The sequence below is a fragment of the Pseudorca crassidens genome, chromosome 6 (genome assembly GCF_039906515.1).
Source record: "Pseudorca crassidens isolate mPseCra1 chromosome 6, mPseCra1.hap1, whole genome shotgun sequence".
In the NCBI taxonomy this organism is placed as follows: domain Eukaryota; kingdom Metazoa; phylum Chordata; class Mammalia; order Artiodactyla; family Delphinidae; genus Pseudorca; species Pseudorca crassidens.
In genome coordinates, this window is record NC_090301.1 from 85,432,501 (window position 1) to 85,449,545 (window position 17,045).

Consider the following 17,045-nt stretch of genomic DNA (forward strand, 5'->3'; position numbering starts at 1 on the left):
GTCCCACACATAAACATGTATCGTTATATCCATTAAGACTTAAGGTTTTAGATTTTCAACTATGAGGGAGAACTCAGCCAAAGATGCTTGAAAGATAAATACGTTTAATTAGGGGCAGAGGATGATCATTAAAGGAAGTCTGACTGCTGCAGAAGTCATTAACAATCTTAAATGAAATTTTTATTTTTATGATAGCCATTTACATGTATAATAAGAGCCAATGATTCTTAGGAGCAGTGTGACAGAAACAGAGTGTGGCGAGAACTCATGTAAGACATACTATTTAAATGAGCTGGTGTTAGCTATTCATATTTGTTAATGAACTAGATATGCAGGGCTATAAGAATGAATGTTCTGATGCTTTAAATTTTAATATCTAGAAATCAAGGGTAAGGATCAATTACTAGAATTTCCACCCTTAAAAGAATAATTATTAACGATATAACAAATGTACAGCTCCAAACTTCTGGAAAAAAAAAAAGTTTAATTTAAAAAAATTAAGATCAGTAGTTGAAAAAGGGCCAAAACAGCCATGTCAAGCTGTAGTAGTCTGTGATCATGGCAGCTTTTTGTGTTGGTCATGGATCATAATTCCAAATGTTTTAATATACAATAATCCATACGAATGCATTACAGACCCTGTTATCACCTGTAGTTAATGGTGCCTGTGATACAAATGAACAGCCTGTTCTTCGCTCTTACCTTTGTGGTAAATAAACTAGCATTCTGGAGTCACAATAATTAAATAAAATGTAAATCCCTAATCTCATTTGGCTATTTGGACCAAGAAAGTTACCCAGCTATTACCTGTCTGGTTCTAATGATTAGTAATGATTTATTGTTCTTTTTTTTTATTGTTCCAAAAGTGCTCTGATGTGGTGCCTTGATGTCTAATGAAAAGAAATTGGTCTTAAAAAGCTACTCATTGTTTATCCTGACTCTTAGATAACACATTTTTCTTCTGATAAAATATTTTTCTTATTTATTGTTCAAAACACACAATATAGACAATAATTCTAATTCTGGTGCTGTTTTATTTAGTAGTGTTTTATCCCTGGTGCCTGGCTGTCTACCATCATACCTCAGCACATAGCTTTACTCTGAGATAAGCCCCCTCTCTTTTGCTCTCTCTCCCATGCTTTCTGTAGTTTGTCTGCAGGATGCAGGTTTTCCACTGAAGAGCGCAGTGGAGTTCTTACTGTGCCTTTCCGGTTCCAGCACAATCAAAGTTTTGTGTTTAGAATTGTCCTTGACATTCTTTCGTCCCACAATGGGGTGGACACAGTGTGCTGGAAACCATGACATCATTATCATTGACACAGACTTAAATAAATCACCTGCATCTTGGCCTCTTTCTGCTTATTCAAGGATTCTTCATCTCGAGGAAGAAAGTGCTCTTTATTTTTATAAACCTTCATCCCAAGGGTGACTGGAAAACGCAAACTTTTACAAGTGTTTTAAAAACAAATATACTATGTGGTTTTAGACACAGTATGCTGAGTCAGAGGTGTCTTGGGAAAGAAATGTTTAAGGTTAGGCATGAGGCAGAAAGACAGCCAGGATTGCCCTTAGTTCAGGGGGGATACTCCTAACCCACGTTATGATGTCCTTCTGAATACGGATTCATGTGAAACTTAATTAAATAGGCATAGGCATAGTATTTAAAATACATACCTGAGCTTGATGTTCAAAAAAGGAAAAGCTTGATGCTCAGTAAATTGAAGCAAAGTACATTCTGGGTGAAAGTGACACCATCTCAGTTGCACAATCTTTGGTAAAAGAGGGTTATAGCTAAAGTATTACTAAGTGCCAACTACACATGTGAATACGCAGCATTTAATAATTTGGGAAGCAACTACCTCCTGTAACTTCTCTTTACGTTTTCATAAGAAAATGACAATGAGGAAGGAAGTGCAGCAGAAATCTTGAACATTACCACTATTATGCAAAAAAAAAAAAAAAAAATGCTGTTAACTGTTTTCCCCTCAGTGACTTGATCTCTCAGATGGAAAACTTATGATTCTTCTGACTCTTGGCTACCAGAAATCACATGAGAGGAGCGAGGAAGAAAGACACAAAAGTTATATTTATATCTAGTACTGAACTTCTCAGAAATACCTTAATTTAATTCCTTGCAGAGACTAATAAAAATATCAGATGAGGGAGCCTTTTAACCAATCAGTTATTATAATTGACAATAAAGTATTGCTGTATATTGAACTCCTAAATGTTTTATGCAAAATGTCCCAGTGAAAATATTCCTTAAATAAGGGAGAAGTCCAGGGCCAAGAATGAATTTAAAGTGGTCGTAGAATTTAAACAAATATCATTCAAATTATCTGACTAGTATTATGCCCAGTGGCATTAAATTAGCATCTATTTATATCTGTGTACTTTACCTTAAGAGGCTCATAATTTTTCAGTTCTGATGCCATAAACAGATATGCTGCAGGATACTACTTGAAAAACATATATTTTAATTTTGTTGTAACATTTGCTAGAATCTTTTTTTCTACCAAATAATTATGACTAGAATGTGATAAGCAAAAATGGTCAGGATAAATTTGGGAATTCACAGAGTCCTATTTATAAAGTTTCTCTTGTTTTAAACAAAATGATTATCACAGAGAGATATTCATCCTGGATCATGTTTGGTTCTCATTAGTATTGTTATTGTAAAAATAAAAAATTTAAAAGTCCATGTTTAATTTACTTTCTTGAAGGATTTTTAACTGTCAGCTGTCCTTCTCTGACTTCACATATTCTACAATTTGGTAGGCAGAAAATTTGAGAGTTCTCCTACTTTCCAGACTCTTCCCATTTTAAAATATTACAATTTTAGAAGATGACCTTTTATCATCTATAGATCTTCAACTTCAGTGTTTCATATTTTCATCTTCATCAGAACCTTGAGCTGTTCTTATAGCTATGTTTTTCCTCAGAAAATGACTATGATTCCCCTACTGGGGAATTAACAGTAAGGAAGAAAGATATTTATGGAGTGGTAGGGAAAGGAATAAGGAAAATATGTTTTAGAAGTTTATAAAAAACAGTGAAACAGGTGTTTTCAGTACCTCTGGGACGCTTGTTTTATAAACTGGGCATTTCAAGTTTTGGTATGTAGAATTAGGTTCTTTAAAATTTCGCTTGCATAGATTAGCACCATCATAGCTACTCCAAGGAGGGAAAAAAAGCATGAAAATAAAATAAGAAATTCTGACTTGTCTCTGATAATCCAGTGTTACCAGAGGCATAGCAGCCAGTGTGCCTCTTCGTCAGTACAAATACTTAGTTGCTTTTGACTCTTATTGAAAAAATAATATCTTTCCCCCTGTTTGTCACTAGAACTGCCACTAGAAGAAAAGCCTTTCGTTTGCCCCAAATAAGCACCTCTGTTTTTCACAGCTTGCAGTAATGCTTAAAGTAAATAAGTTCTTGTGCAGCTAGCACTATTGGATTCATTCAGTTGCCTGAACAAAGCTATTGTTTAGAGGTTTACAACAAGCCTTTTCTCTGTTTCCTTTAAAAGAATCTTCCTTGTTCCTGTGGTAGGCATGCTTAGTATAGTAAGCCTTTCTACAATTTTCAAATGCTAAAGATAATCTTCCCCCACAGAAGAAATGAAGGAAGACTATGACACTATGGGGCCGGAAGCCACGATCCAGACCACAGTTAACAATGGTACAGGTAAGTAAGTTTACCACGCCAAGGTCATGTTTGTCCTGCGTCATGTGGATTTAGTGAGTCAGGGACAGAAACACTGACCCATCCATTTGTATGTCTGTGATTTAACAATTAAGTCAGACTTTACAATTCTCTTGTTTCGTTTCAAATCAGAATTCTCTGTTTTGGTATTTTATTCTGCAAATATATCTTTTATTCTTAAACCCTAATTTGCCTGTGAAAGTTAAGAAAACTGAACTGGATTTTTAAAAATATCTTTTCAAAGCCTGAGTTGGGCAAATTTCTGGTAGTAATTTTTATTTTAAAAGACTACATAAATATAATTTGAAAATTGTAATATAATATGCCTCTTCCAGTCACCCCTTGATATTAGTCATTGAGATTCAAACGATATGGTGTAATTTAGATTGTAAAATGTTTCTTCAGAACGACAAACCAAAATTCTGTGAATGTTCCTCATAAAAACTGATCACCTGAGTTCCTTTTTATCCTATCTTCATTTTATTTCTCAGTACCTTCTAGTTCCTCTAAATAATATTTTCCAGGCAAAAGTTGCATAAAGAATAGACAATTTCACTTCTTTTCAATGAAGCTAAGAAATTGCAGTAGGAAGGTAGTAAGCGGTGCTTTGTTTTATTCTGCTACTGCTGTAGAATGGAGTTTCAGGACAATTGTGACCTTCCATGTTCTTTTCCAAAAACTGAACAGCATCTCCTCTCACACCCTCTCATGTCACTAGTGCAAATTTACACTGACTCACTATGTTTATCTCTCTTTTCCTGGATAAGGCTAAGTATTTTTGGTGTTTCAAACAATCCTTCATACCACCATCAAAAATATTACCATAGTGCCCAGTATAAGGTTAACTTCTAAAGCAAAAGCCAAAAAAAAAAAAAAAAAAAAAAACACATAACTATTTCCACTCAACTCACCAATGAAAACAAGTCACAGCTTTATGAAGTTTTAGAAATGTAAATAATTAAGACGATATTCATATCTCCCTTATGTCGAAACACATCACAATAGACTGTTCATGCTGTGTTTCTATTTAGAATGCTCTTATTAATAACTTACCACGCACTAATTTACATTCTTGGATATAAAATAAGAGAAATAATAGAAAACTATTGTAAATTTTCCTTCATTTGAATAATGTCAATTTAAGGTACAAAAATGAAACTGTACAATATGGGATTATGGAAAAGGTATAGAATTAGGAACCTATAATCCTGATTTTTAGCCATAGCTCTGGCAATAACTAGATTGCAACCTTGGGCAAGTCAATTGCCCTTCTTGGCACTCAGTTTCCACATCTGAAAAATGAATAGATTGCACTAGTTGCTTGTTAAAAATATTTCTAGTTTTAATATTCTGTGTTGTAGGGGTACCATCACTGTGTAAAATAGAAACAAGATAAAATAACTTCTTATAAAAACACAATAATAAAGAGATACCACAAATTAGATACTTTCTGTAATGTCCCAACTCATAGGATCAAAAATGGCTTCATGTTCCTTTTAAAGACAATTGTTAAATTTCAACCTCAAGCATAAATAAACTCTAATTTCATTAACTTTATAGGCATTTAAAGTGTCGCTATTCCACAAAGTGACAGTTTACTAGCTGTTTTATACACTTAAGATCTAAAGTGGGGTTAATAAAAATGGTTCCTATTCAGAAGATTTAAAAATCAATTTCGAATATTCCTTCACATAGCCTTAAGATTCACCTTTTCCCATACTATTTACTATTCCTTATAGTTCATATGTATTCAGTCAATAAATAGATCAATAAGTATTCATTGAGTGTCTTCTGTCTATTCACTTTCGTGTGCACATGTTCTGGAAGATGGGCCAGGAAATCTTAGACATGGCTGTTATTTAATTTGGAAGATGAGACCAACACACAAGAAAAAATAATAAGCAATAAGTGAAAATATGTGATAAATATGCAACAAATAGTAGGAACTATAATTATTTCAAATTACAGAATATGAGCGATCCTATGGGGTGAATGTTCAGAAAAGGCTTCATGAAGGAGGTGAAATTTGAACTAAGTTCCTTTTCAGTAGTCGTGAAGGAGTGAGGAAGGTCCTTCTAGCAGAACAGGAGTGTGCAAGCCAAGGAAAGAAATTGTAATATCTATTCAGAGGATAGCAAGTAAAAGGATTTGGCCGAATCAGGGGGTCCTAGGGGGCAATTCATGGGAAATGAAGCTGGACATGTAAGTTAAATGTAAGTGGAGAATGTAAAGCAACAAACCAAAGAGTTTGGGGCATGTTATACTACCGTGATTTCTGTGAAGAAAAACTAGACTTTGAGAGACCAACTGGAAGTCATTGTAGTTATTCAGGTGTGACGTGACAAAAAGCCTGTCCTCGGGTGGCGACAGTGGTGAAATTAGTAACATGACTTCTTAACAACCAATTGATTCTCTGGGTGATGGAATCAAAATGGCTTCAGGATTACACATCTGCATGTTTAGAACATGGCAAATACTTGCTATTTCTAGATAAACAGAAAAAGGATCCAATTTTGAGAAGACCTTGAGCTTGTCTTTAGACAAGTATTTTCATATAAAATTATATATATGTGTATATATATATATATGCACATGTATATGAATGTTCATTGGAAATGAGGAATTGAAACCCAGGAAGTCAGGGCTAGAGATAAAGATTTGAGAGTCATGCAAATATAATCAGATGGTATTTAACATCATGGGACTAAGACATTTACAATAAATATACTGAAACACGTAGAAAGCTGAGGCCAGGGCTTCTGGTGAGTAAGGAGAAAAATCAAATTCATTAAAAGAAAAAAGATTAAGAGAGAAAAAAATTAAATATCCAGGAGACAAAGAAAGTTTCAAAAGTAGACAATGGTCAATTGAATCAAAAGATTCAAATAACTACGACTGAAAGAATGCTGAGCAAATACATTGGACTTGGTAATTAGGAATTTACTGGTGACCCTCAGCTTAGAACTCTGGCCTTTTAGAGAATAACACATATTTCTTCCCAACCATAAGTTTACTGCTTCTTATCCCTAGCATCTTTTTGGATGCTAAAAACTTGTGGAATTGAAATAAGACATCTTTAATGGTTGAAGTTGCTTATTAATGGAGTATCTTTTCTCCCTACATAGGTCCTACTGATCAAGGTCAAGCTATTGGCTTGACCTTCCTCTCCAGCCATCCCAACCTATAGTGATATCTTCCTCCAATGAACTCTTATAGAACAAATCAGCTGACCTTGCTGTAGATGCTATAGTGTGTTGTAACTTAATATATTGTCTTTTCCAAATTAGACTGCAAACTCTGAGAACACAGATTGGTTTTAGGCTACCACATTGTCTATGAGAGTGCCTTAAAATTAATAGGGTCTCAACAAATATGTTTTTATTAGTGAATGAATATGGAATTCTTTAATATCAGATACATTTTTCTTTTTTAATCAAAGCAGAACAAACACATTGGAATAGATAAATTTTAAACCGGTTAAGCATATTTTCTGATAAAAAGTGTTGTTATTAACTGGAATGAGTTGTCAGGGGAAGTCAAAATGTCTCTATTATTTCTGGATATTCAACACAAAAATTTCATTCCTAACTGAAAGTAAGGAAAAGACCTCTAAATTTCCTATGCAAGTCTACAAATCTATTACATAGTAGAATTTAACCAAGTTCATATCAATGAATAGAGTAGTCTTTTAGAATCTAAAAGTATCTCCTTCCTAGTATATTCTGCTGAATTAAAATCTGTAGAAACCACTCATTCTTTCTTAGCCTGACAGCATCATACACCTTCCTAAAGGCCATCTCTACCAGGAAGCCATCTGACAGTCTCCCACTCAAGATTAAGCACTCATTCTTTTGAGGGTCATTCTCTCTCATATTATAGTCACCTGCAGGTATGTTTCTCTCCACTAGATTGTAAACTATTTGAGGGCAGGAATGATATGGGATTTTGGTCACTTTCTCACCACAGACCCTAGAATGGTCCTGAGTCAGAAAGAGTTTTTGTAGAAATGAGAGACAAACAGCACTTGAACTTTCCTTTCCCATTTCTGGGTTGACATACTTTTGACAGCAGACCTGAAATAATCAATCAGACATTTTCATCTCCCATTATTCCAATCCCCCAAATGAGGAAGACTCAGTTACATTTGACTGGTCTCTAGCCTTCATGTCCTCCTCTGTTTAGTCTGTCCACATTCTTCCTATAACCCTTTTCTCATGGTCCAAATTCCCTTCTTAGAATCTTTAACTGTCCCTCAGTACCTATAAGACAAAATCCACATTCTTCAGACAGGTATTGAGTGCCGTCCATTTCATACCAACAGTGTTGCATTCTAGTCAGACCAAATCCCTTGGTAATATCAAAAAAGAATCACATTTATACCAACCTCTGAATCTCTGCCCATGCTATCCGTTGAGACCCTAATCTCTCACTCCCATTCCTCCAATTATCCAAATTCTACCCACCTTTCTGTTCTTCAAGGCTAGCTCACCTCCCATTTCCTTAATGTGGCCATCCTTGAACACCCCCAAACCACATATATCTCTTCCTTGTCTGAAATCCCACAGCCCTCAGGTGCACACCACTAATTTTAGCATGTTGAATTGTTCCTCTTTATGTTGTTTGCACATATTTCACCTAGTTAATTTCATGGAGACAAGCAGTTTCTTGAGCTATGAAATAGGGGTAAATTAGTATGACCTTAGTATGTGCCCCCAAAATATTTGCTTTAATAAAAGGGCTAGTCCCTGTTTGCCTCAAAGTGCCTAGTACAGCAGTGAACACACATGGTATGCATTATGACTGGTAAAATGAATGAATGAATGAGCAAATGAAAGAATGAACGAATATTAGGTGGAGAAGAAATGGACTCTGAGAAAGGAAGTCACAATAGGTGAAAATGTTCCCTGTGAAGGGGATTAAGTCCAGTATCTTCAGAGAGTGAAACCAGGCTTTAAGTCTCTGAAATCTACTTGTTAAAGGCAAAGAAAAACAGACTATCATTACTTTTTTACAGCAAAGTTAGATTAGCAGCATAGCAAAATTGATCTACAGCATATAAAGCAGCGAAAGCCCTGATTTATAGTAATAACTTTCTACATTGCATTTAATGTTTCTATATTGGTTTTAATGTTTTAAAAATTTTAAATGTATGCTTTAACACGTAAAGAACACCTTTTCACAAAGAACTTTACATCTTCCAGATATTAATCTGGTTCAAAATCAGAATGAAATTATTATGTAGAATTTTTTTTTTTTTTTTTTTGCGGTACACGGACCTCTCCCTGTTGCAGTGCACAGGCTCCGGACGCGCAGGCTCAGTGGCCATGGCTCACGGGCCCAGCCACTCTGCGGCATGTGGGATCTCCCCAGACTGGGGCACGAACCCGTGTCCCCTGCGTCGGCAGGCGGACTCTCAACCACTGCGCCACCAGGGAAGCCCCTATTATGTAGAATTTTTAATAGTGTGTTTTAAAAGGTATTTTCTAAGAAGATTACAGAAATGAAAAAACTTGGGAGCATTATAAACATGAGTTTGCCAACATGCTAGTAGTAACAAGGATGTAACTTAGGTGCACGGTGATCATTAGCATTAATGTGTTTCCACGTGCATATCAAGACCTAAATAAGCCCCTGATGTTTTCCTCTTTGACTGTGTGAGAGTTACCTTTACTTAAACAATCTAGCACTCTTGTTTTAAAGGGCTATTAATAACCACCTGCATCTTTGCTGGGAAGAGGAAAACACCTTACATCTAGGAACTGGGTAAGGCCAGTTGAGGTCTCGGTTCTTAATCTTATATAACACAAGAAAATTATTGTCCAAGAACTAACTGTACTGACTGTAACTAACAGTCGTTAAACATGCTTCCAATATTTTAGGATAATATATAAACGCTTTTACAGATAAAAAGGCAAAAGTTGTTTTGGGATGCTCTAGATTCTGGAGTCAGATAAACTACATTTGAATTTTGTCTCTACCAGTTACTAGTTACATGAACTTGAGTATAGAATAAGCCTTCATTCTACATCGGTAAAGTGGAAATAATGATTCCCTGTTTACAGAGTCTGACTGTAGCGATTAAATGGTATATCATTTTTAAAGGACCAAGTACAATGCCTAACATATACTAGAGTCTCACCCTCTCGGTTATTTTTCTGGTTTGTTTGCATCTCCAAGTAAGCTTACCCATTTCTATTCATTAAGAAATAAATGCATTCTGAACTATTTCCTCCCTTTGTACAGGCTTTGTACTGGCTCCTCATTAATTAATTAATTCTCTAGAATGCCAAAATACAATATTTAACACATTTGTAATGGAAGGACTAACCAGTCGATTCTGAGAACGTTGGCCAATTAAATTCCTTTGACGTCTTGGAAAACTACCCAGACAAGTTGTAGGACACATTTCTTTTCACTGCTCTGAGGTTGCATTTGAAGTTAAAATAGAAAGATTAAGAAAGAATAGCTTAGTTTTCTACCTCTCTTCATCTTTATCTAGCACCTTTTTTTTAAAATGTAGAAGAGGATTTAGTAGTATTTATAATGTTTGTGTATAAGGATGTTGAAAGCTCTCAAAGATTTTTCCTTCACTTGTTCACTGAGTAGCATCAGAAATCATATCTTTTTTTCCTTCTGTCCTGTATAACAATCAAATAAACAAATAATATTTGTCACTTGTTAACACCCACTCAACTATTTCCATTTGTTCTTTTCATAGTATTTGTTGTGTGCTGAATTGGAACTGAGGTTCAAGAAACAAAGGAAATAGAAGATATAGTCCTATCCTTAAGGAATTCAAAGTCTTATGATGCCATTAGGAAAGACAAAAATCACAATGACATGAAGGCAAAAGTTACAATTATAGCTTCATTAGCTATTCAGATCCATAGTCAATCTGGGAGACCCTACTAAGTACAAGGCATTTTTTTAGGCATCGTGAAAGATATAGTGAACACTCACTGTCATTAATGACTTACATTCAATTGGGTAAAAAAACCAATGGAAGATGAATAAGAAATGTGTGTATAATGTTTAGCACAATTTTAGGCATAATACATGTTCAATTGTTGCTAGCTATTATTATTATTATCAGTAATGATTATAATAATACATGGATTAAGATGTTTTATTTGAAATACAGAAAGCTATGTAGGTTCAACTGAGAAGTTTTCAGTATTGCAGAGGGTTTCTGACAGAGAGTAGTGTCAAACATTAGAGACATGAAATTAGGGAGGTGACTTAAGAGACTGCACGTTTCAGAGAAGGTTTTCTCCAGGACAAAGTCTTGTTGAACATGCCTCTGTGCAAAAAGAGAGACAGCGAAAATGGCTGAAAATGTAAAAGGAGACGAGGCGAAAGATGGAGTAGGTTATCGGAAGAGTTGTGAGGGAATAGCTTTGGATGGTAGCCTTGGCTGTGGGCAGAGACACATCTTTTTTAGCAATAAGATCAAAAGAAGAAGGGAGACTTGTAGAGAAATTTCTGTTGAATTTTAGGTAGTTGATGGAATTCACATCATTTAAGTTGCACTCTTTGAAGTAAGTAGGAAAAGATATCATCAGTTGACAGTATGGGAATGGGAATAGGGTTGGAATCTTCAGGAATGGAAATTTAGAGTAATTGCTGTGGACAATGTATGGAGATTCAATTATCATCATGAAAGAATATCCTATTTTGATAACATAGACAGAAACAAGGCTATACAATTATTTACATTTCTTTAAACATTTTTTATATTCTAGGAACAGAGAAATTGGGCTGGATTTTAGTTTGGCAAGGCCAGAATGACACAAGAACAAGGGGCGGGGATGGAAGTGATTTCCAGCTTCAAGGTGAACTGAGGCAAGCAAAATCAGAATGGGTGAAATGGCCTGAGGGACTTGTCAGGGCCTGATTATCACAATGAAGTACCTGTTTCAGGGGATGAGGAACTGAATGATGGGGTGGGGCGATAGGTTGAAGTCAGAGAGTGAAAGTTCCAAGTTTCACTCAGAGAGATGGCATTGTCCCAGGGTTAGCCATACCAAGGGGTGGCTGGCCATCCCTGTTGTTGGACTAGAGAAGATTAGAGCACCACACAGCCAGGATTCTGCACGGACTATCTTTTGAGTAATGAAATTTCCCAGAATGACAATAATGACAGCCTGGGGTGAACATATGCATGGGATAAGTGTCATTTTACTTGAGCTGTATAGGTTGTGTCCTGAGACATGATGGTGAAAATGGATGACATAGATTTCAAAAAATTACAGATTGGAGGCTTTTTGAGGGTCCAGGTTAAGTTTGCTCTTCCCCATGTTTCCCCTTGGTAGGTGCAGTGTTTATACAGCCTCGATGGTTGATAAGCAAGTTGCTTGTTGAAACAAAGCATAAATGAATAAACAAAGAAATGATGAACAAATGAATAAAATAGGCACTCTGGTTTGAAATGGGGGTATGAATGAAGGAGTTTGTTGACCCATCTGTGTGTCGCTCTGCGTGTTAAAGACAGATGAAGGTGGGAATGGCTCTGCTGGAAGGGTCTGTGAGGGATGGAATATTATCAAGAGATGACACAGTTTCATTTAATCTGAAGAATTGGAACTCATGTAGGAGGACATCATTAAGCATGTGGGGGGATAAACAAGTAATATGTGAAATGGGAAAGCAAAATGAACCGTGAATAAAGTGTTTCTTGGTCTCTAGTCCTAACTTAAGCTTAAGACATTTTTTTTATTTACTAAAACCATAGTAATTAATATAAATTTTTCCTTTGCAAGATGTTTCATAAAGTTAGTTTTGAATTGAGTGCCTTTTGCAACATGATTAAAATTAGGAAATATCAGATTGAGAAAAATACAATCCCTAAATATTAAATGGAAATTTTAAATAGGCATCGTGAGTGGAGCATTTGAAGAACTTCCGTGATGTTTTCCATTTTACCCCAGTAGACTTAGGTGCGGGTCACTCAGTCAAAAAATAAAACAAGTGCATGGCATTCAGAAGAGCAAGGACATGAACAGAAAAATAGAGAAAAAAAGTTTAAAATATGATATTTTATTTACATTGAAGTTGGCATTTACATTGTCTTTCTCCCTATTAATTTTACAGTGTTATAATGTTGTTGTTCAGAGCTACTTACAACATCAGAGCAATCATTGCAGCATCTAGGACCTATTCAGATTATATCCAATCAGTTAGGCAAGAAGAAAAACTAAAAAGATGGGGTTGTCTCTCTCTCTGTCTTTCTCTCATATGGACTCATTATGATATAGTGTAAAGAGTAACGGGTTAAGAGTCGGGATACATGAATTCCCCATCCAGCCCTACCAGAAATTATTTGTGTAATGTTCTATGAATCATTAGCTTTACTGTACCTTAGTTGTATCGTCTGTTAAGTGAGGACATTAGACTACAAATTTTGGACTCCACCCACCCTACCCTTTCTTCTAATGAGATTTTACTGGGAAGCGTGAACAAAGGAAACAAAAAGCATGGTCTGTGTGAGTTGCCATGGGAGGCGGAGGTTCTCAGGTCTCCTGCCTCATGATCCTAGACCCAAGGCCAGGGTCCTGGGTGTGTGACCTGCAGTCACACAGGGGCCTGCACTGGAAGGGCCTTGCCCTTGGTTTGATGCTCTACTGCCACCATTTTGCACTGAGCCTGGCAAATTGTGTAGGCAATCCTGCTTCTATCTCACAAAAGGTGTTAAGATAATCTCTGAGTATGAGCAGGATAGGAAGGGGTGGGGTCAGGGATTCCCCGCCTGAAATACCACATATAAACACCAATTCTGTTCAAGTGTACAGTATCCTTTGGCAGTATCTTGGAAGCAACTGAGTCCCAGGTAAAGATCTAGACCTAGATTGAAAATCTTGTTTGAGCCAGAAACACCGTGATACAAGGTATAAGTCCCCCAAATTGGTAACAGGAGTGATAAGGTTAGCAGGCTAGCAGTCGGTTAAGCCTCTTTAAGCATGAATTTTGTGTGTCATATCATTAGTATAGAAGAAAGTGGAGAAAAGAGTGAGAATGTTTTTGTACCTTTGTTGTCTTCTTGGTTTATAGCTTCCAATTCCTCTTATTGCTCTTATATGGAGTTTAAGTTAAAATTTTTAATACAGCTAGCTTTCTTCTATGGGTAACAGTAGCCATACAAGTTGTATCATAAGGTATTTCTCAACAAGAGTTGAGTTGGATGTATAGTGTTAATCAATTGTGCAAGATCAGCTTATCAGATAATTCAGTTAGTACCTAAATACTTAACAAGGAGAGAGTCCTGCTCTTATAAAGCATGTCATTTTCTTCTTGTGCATAAGATCAGTCACATTTTTATATGTTGGAAGTTTTGTCCTCCAGTCAGATCTGTCATGCATATTATCATTTTAAATTTTTTTAGTTAATTTCATACAATGAGTTTCTAAAAAGAAAGTATAGAAAGAGATACGTTCTGAGGAGAGAAAGACAGAAGTAGCACTTGGCAGGTTAGACAGGAGGGTCATTTTCAGACTATAATCAGTGTACACCGAGAACAGCCTGTTACTTCCTGGCGAATGAATGCTGCGGTTTTATGAGCTTTGTTTGCAGTTAGGAACAGCTATCTCCACTTCACAGCAAGAGTTCCCACAAGAAATAACTGATATCCCAAGCTTCTTGAGTGTCTCCTTCATTCATTCAGCAAATATTTAATAAGCACTGTTTTCCTTGTGATATTGTCTGTGGTTTCCAGGCACCTCTGAAATATTTTTTCTTAATCTGTGGATATGGGTCCTCCATCAGAAAACTGTGTTGCTTTGAGTTTTTAATTGAAAAGAATACAGATAAAACTCTCTAGGCCTAGCCAGTGAATAAAAAAGCAAATTGATTAGGGCAAAGAATTAATTGAAATGATGCAATTCTGAAACTTCGAAGATTCCCTAGAAAGCATATACTAGCTCATTTTACAGAAGAAGATATTGAGATTAAAAAACATAAGTAGCTGAGTCAAAATGAGTAGTCTAATAATTTTAAACCTGGTCTAATCATTCAATTAGTGGGCATTAGCTGTGTGCCTGACACTGCCCTAGGCACTGGGATAACAAAGGTGAATAAGACCCTCCATGCCTCTATCAGCTCATGGGCACGTAAACGAAAGATTATAATGTGATGCGATAAATTCAACAATTGAGATATGCAGATGATATTCTGTAGAAGGAGGGTATGAACTCAGGTTGAAATCATCAGAAAGGCTCCCTGACATGGAAGTAATTCTGTGCTGTTTCCCAAAACCACGTTACTGAATGCCTTATTTAGCCAGGGGAGACAGAGAATTGAATTCCCAGAGTAGTGATCCTTTAACTGGGCATGTATCAGAATCCAGGCTTGTTAAAACACAGATTGCTGATTCCATCCATTTAGGGTGGACCCCGAGAATTTGCATTTTGAACAAGTTCCCAGGTAATACCGATGCTGCTGGCCTGCGGACCACATTTTGAAAACCACTGTCCTAGAGCATCCTTAGGTGTCGTATGTCTCTACAGAAAGCATATGAAAGAGCACTGAATTACTGGACAAAAATACCATACTTCATAAACCTCTCTAAAATATAATAAAATAGTCTGAGTCTTTTTGGTAATATACCAATTCCAAAATTTTAGGTTTCACAGGTATATGAAAGATAAACATATTATCTAACGGGAATTTTTGTTTTAAAGGCGTGGTCTTTGTACCAATACATAGCAATCAAAACTGTCTAAGGGTTAGTAGTCTCTAAATCTGATATTCAGAATCCCCTAATAAAAAAATCTCACTTTAAAATTAGACTCTGTCCCTGACTGGGCTGCTTCCTGCAGTTTAGGGAGGTGTTTGATCCTGCACAGTACTACAGATTCCCATCCCTTTGGAACTTTTTCTCCTGAAGCTCTTACACATTGGGAACCCTCACTGGCATCTGAATATGTGCTCCCAGGAGAAAGCCATGTCAGAGCAGGCACGGAGAGACTGGCCCAGAAGCTGTACTAATTCCCAGGAAGCGAAGAAAACTTTGTCACTTTTGACCTGGCTTTACACACACCTCTGTAGCAGTCGGAGGCTCTGCTGGGCTGCCCATGTAGCTATGTAATGAGAAAAAGATCATCTTCCCTCATGGTTGTTTTTAGATATTTGGTGCCAGTATGTATTTCAGAAGCCTTCTACAGAAGGGCACACGTGCATTTTTAATGATAAAATGCCTATATTACATTAATTAGTCAACTTTAAACAAAGTAGCCATGAGGATTTATATACCTCAACAAATGCTGAATATGGGCTTTCTTTAAACTAAAACATTTAATACAAATGACTAAATTAAAAATAATTTTCTGTGTTTTCTTATCATCTAAAATGTTGAGAAAGAGACTATTTTTCAAAAAGATGATGAATACAGTTACCTAGATTTCAGGTCCCTTTGCCTTGACATTTGGAGTGAGTAAAAGCAGATGATATGATAAATGCATAATTGCGATGTTAGACTGAGGAAGTGTGTGTGTCTCTGTGTGTGACTCTCTGTGTATATATGTATTTATATTCCCCTGATACACATGTATTTATATGTCTGAATACTGCAGAATAACAACCATGTTATGTACTTGTCTCTAAATATGAGGATCATAGAAGTAGGAAAACAATTCTCAGTCAATATCTTTGTGCCCTTATCCCCAAGTACACTCTCTGGTGCTAGTAGGCACTCAATAAACAGTTATTAAACAAAGGGATGGATGAATGATTCTACTCAGTTTTTCACATATACTTACTTCAGCTCTCCTAGACCCTCCAAGATATTTTCTTTTCCAAAAGAATTATTTATTCACGTTGATGTTTATTAAAATGGCTTAGCATAATATTCAAATATATTTCTTTAATTTTTAAGTGAATGTTAAAAACATGCTGGGTAATAGACCAGTGTTAATAGAGCACCTGTCTTCCTACATGAACACATGCTTGTAACAAATAAAGAAAATAAATGGTGAGGGAATAAAACTAAAGAGAAGGAAACAGAAAAGGAGAAGCAATAAGTATCAAGGTCTCATCATAATATAAGTACTTGTAAAAGTATTAAGAATCTTTGAGAAATACCTAAAACAAGTCAATTATGGGGAGAGCAGGAGTTGAATGATTTGAAGACCAATATAACTCTTTTATTTAGAGGTTTTCTTTAAAGATGTTAACATTGCTTGTTTTTAGGCAATAACTTGAAAAGTTAGTCCATATTGATATTCATCATTATCCAAAAATATCAATATCTAAGATAGACATAAGCGTATATATGAAAGTATTAGCAACATTAGTAAGCGTGACCAACATATTTACAAGAAATTTGAGGCTGTTCTGAGTTAAGGGACCTA

At 35.9% G+C, this 17,045-nt stretch overlaps 1 protein-coding gene across 6 annotated transcripts in view; it reads left to right on the top strand.

The window, feature by feature from the left end:
* Nucleotides 1–17,045, top strand: part of ZEB2 (zinc finger E-box binding homeobox 2) — a 128,599-nt gene that overhangs the window by 90,320 nt on the left and 21,234 nt on the right. For 5 of the 6 annotated variants that reach the window (XM_067742027.1, XM_067742029.1, XM_067742030.1 and 2 more), the window contains one exon: nucleotides 3,616–3,687. The exons of the other annotated variant lie outside the window; for it this stretch is intronic. In XM_067742027.1, the coding sequence (XP_067598128.1) occupies nucleotides 3,616–3,687 (72 nt within the window). The remainder of the gene's footprint in view (nucleotides 1–3,615; nucleotides 3,688–17,045) is intronic. 6 annotated transcript variants of the gene reach the window in all.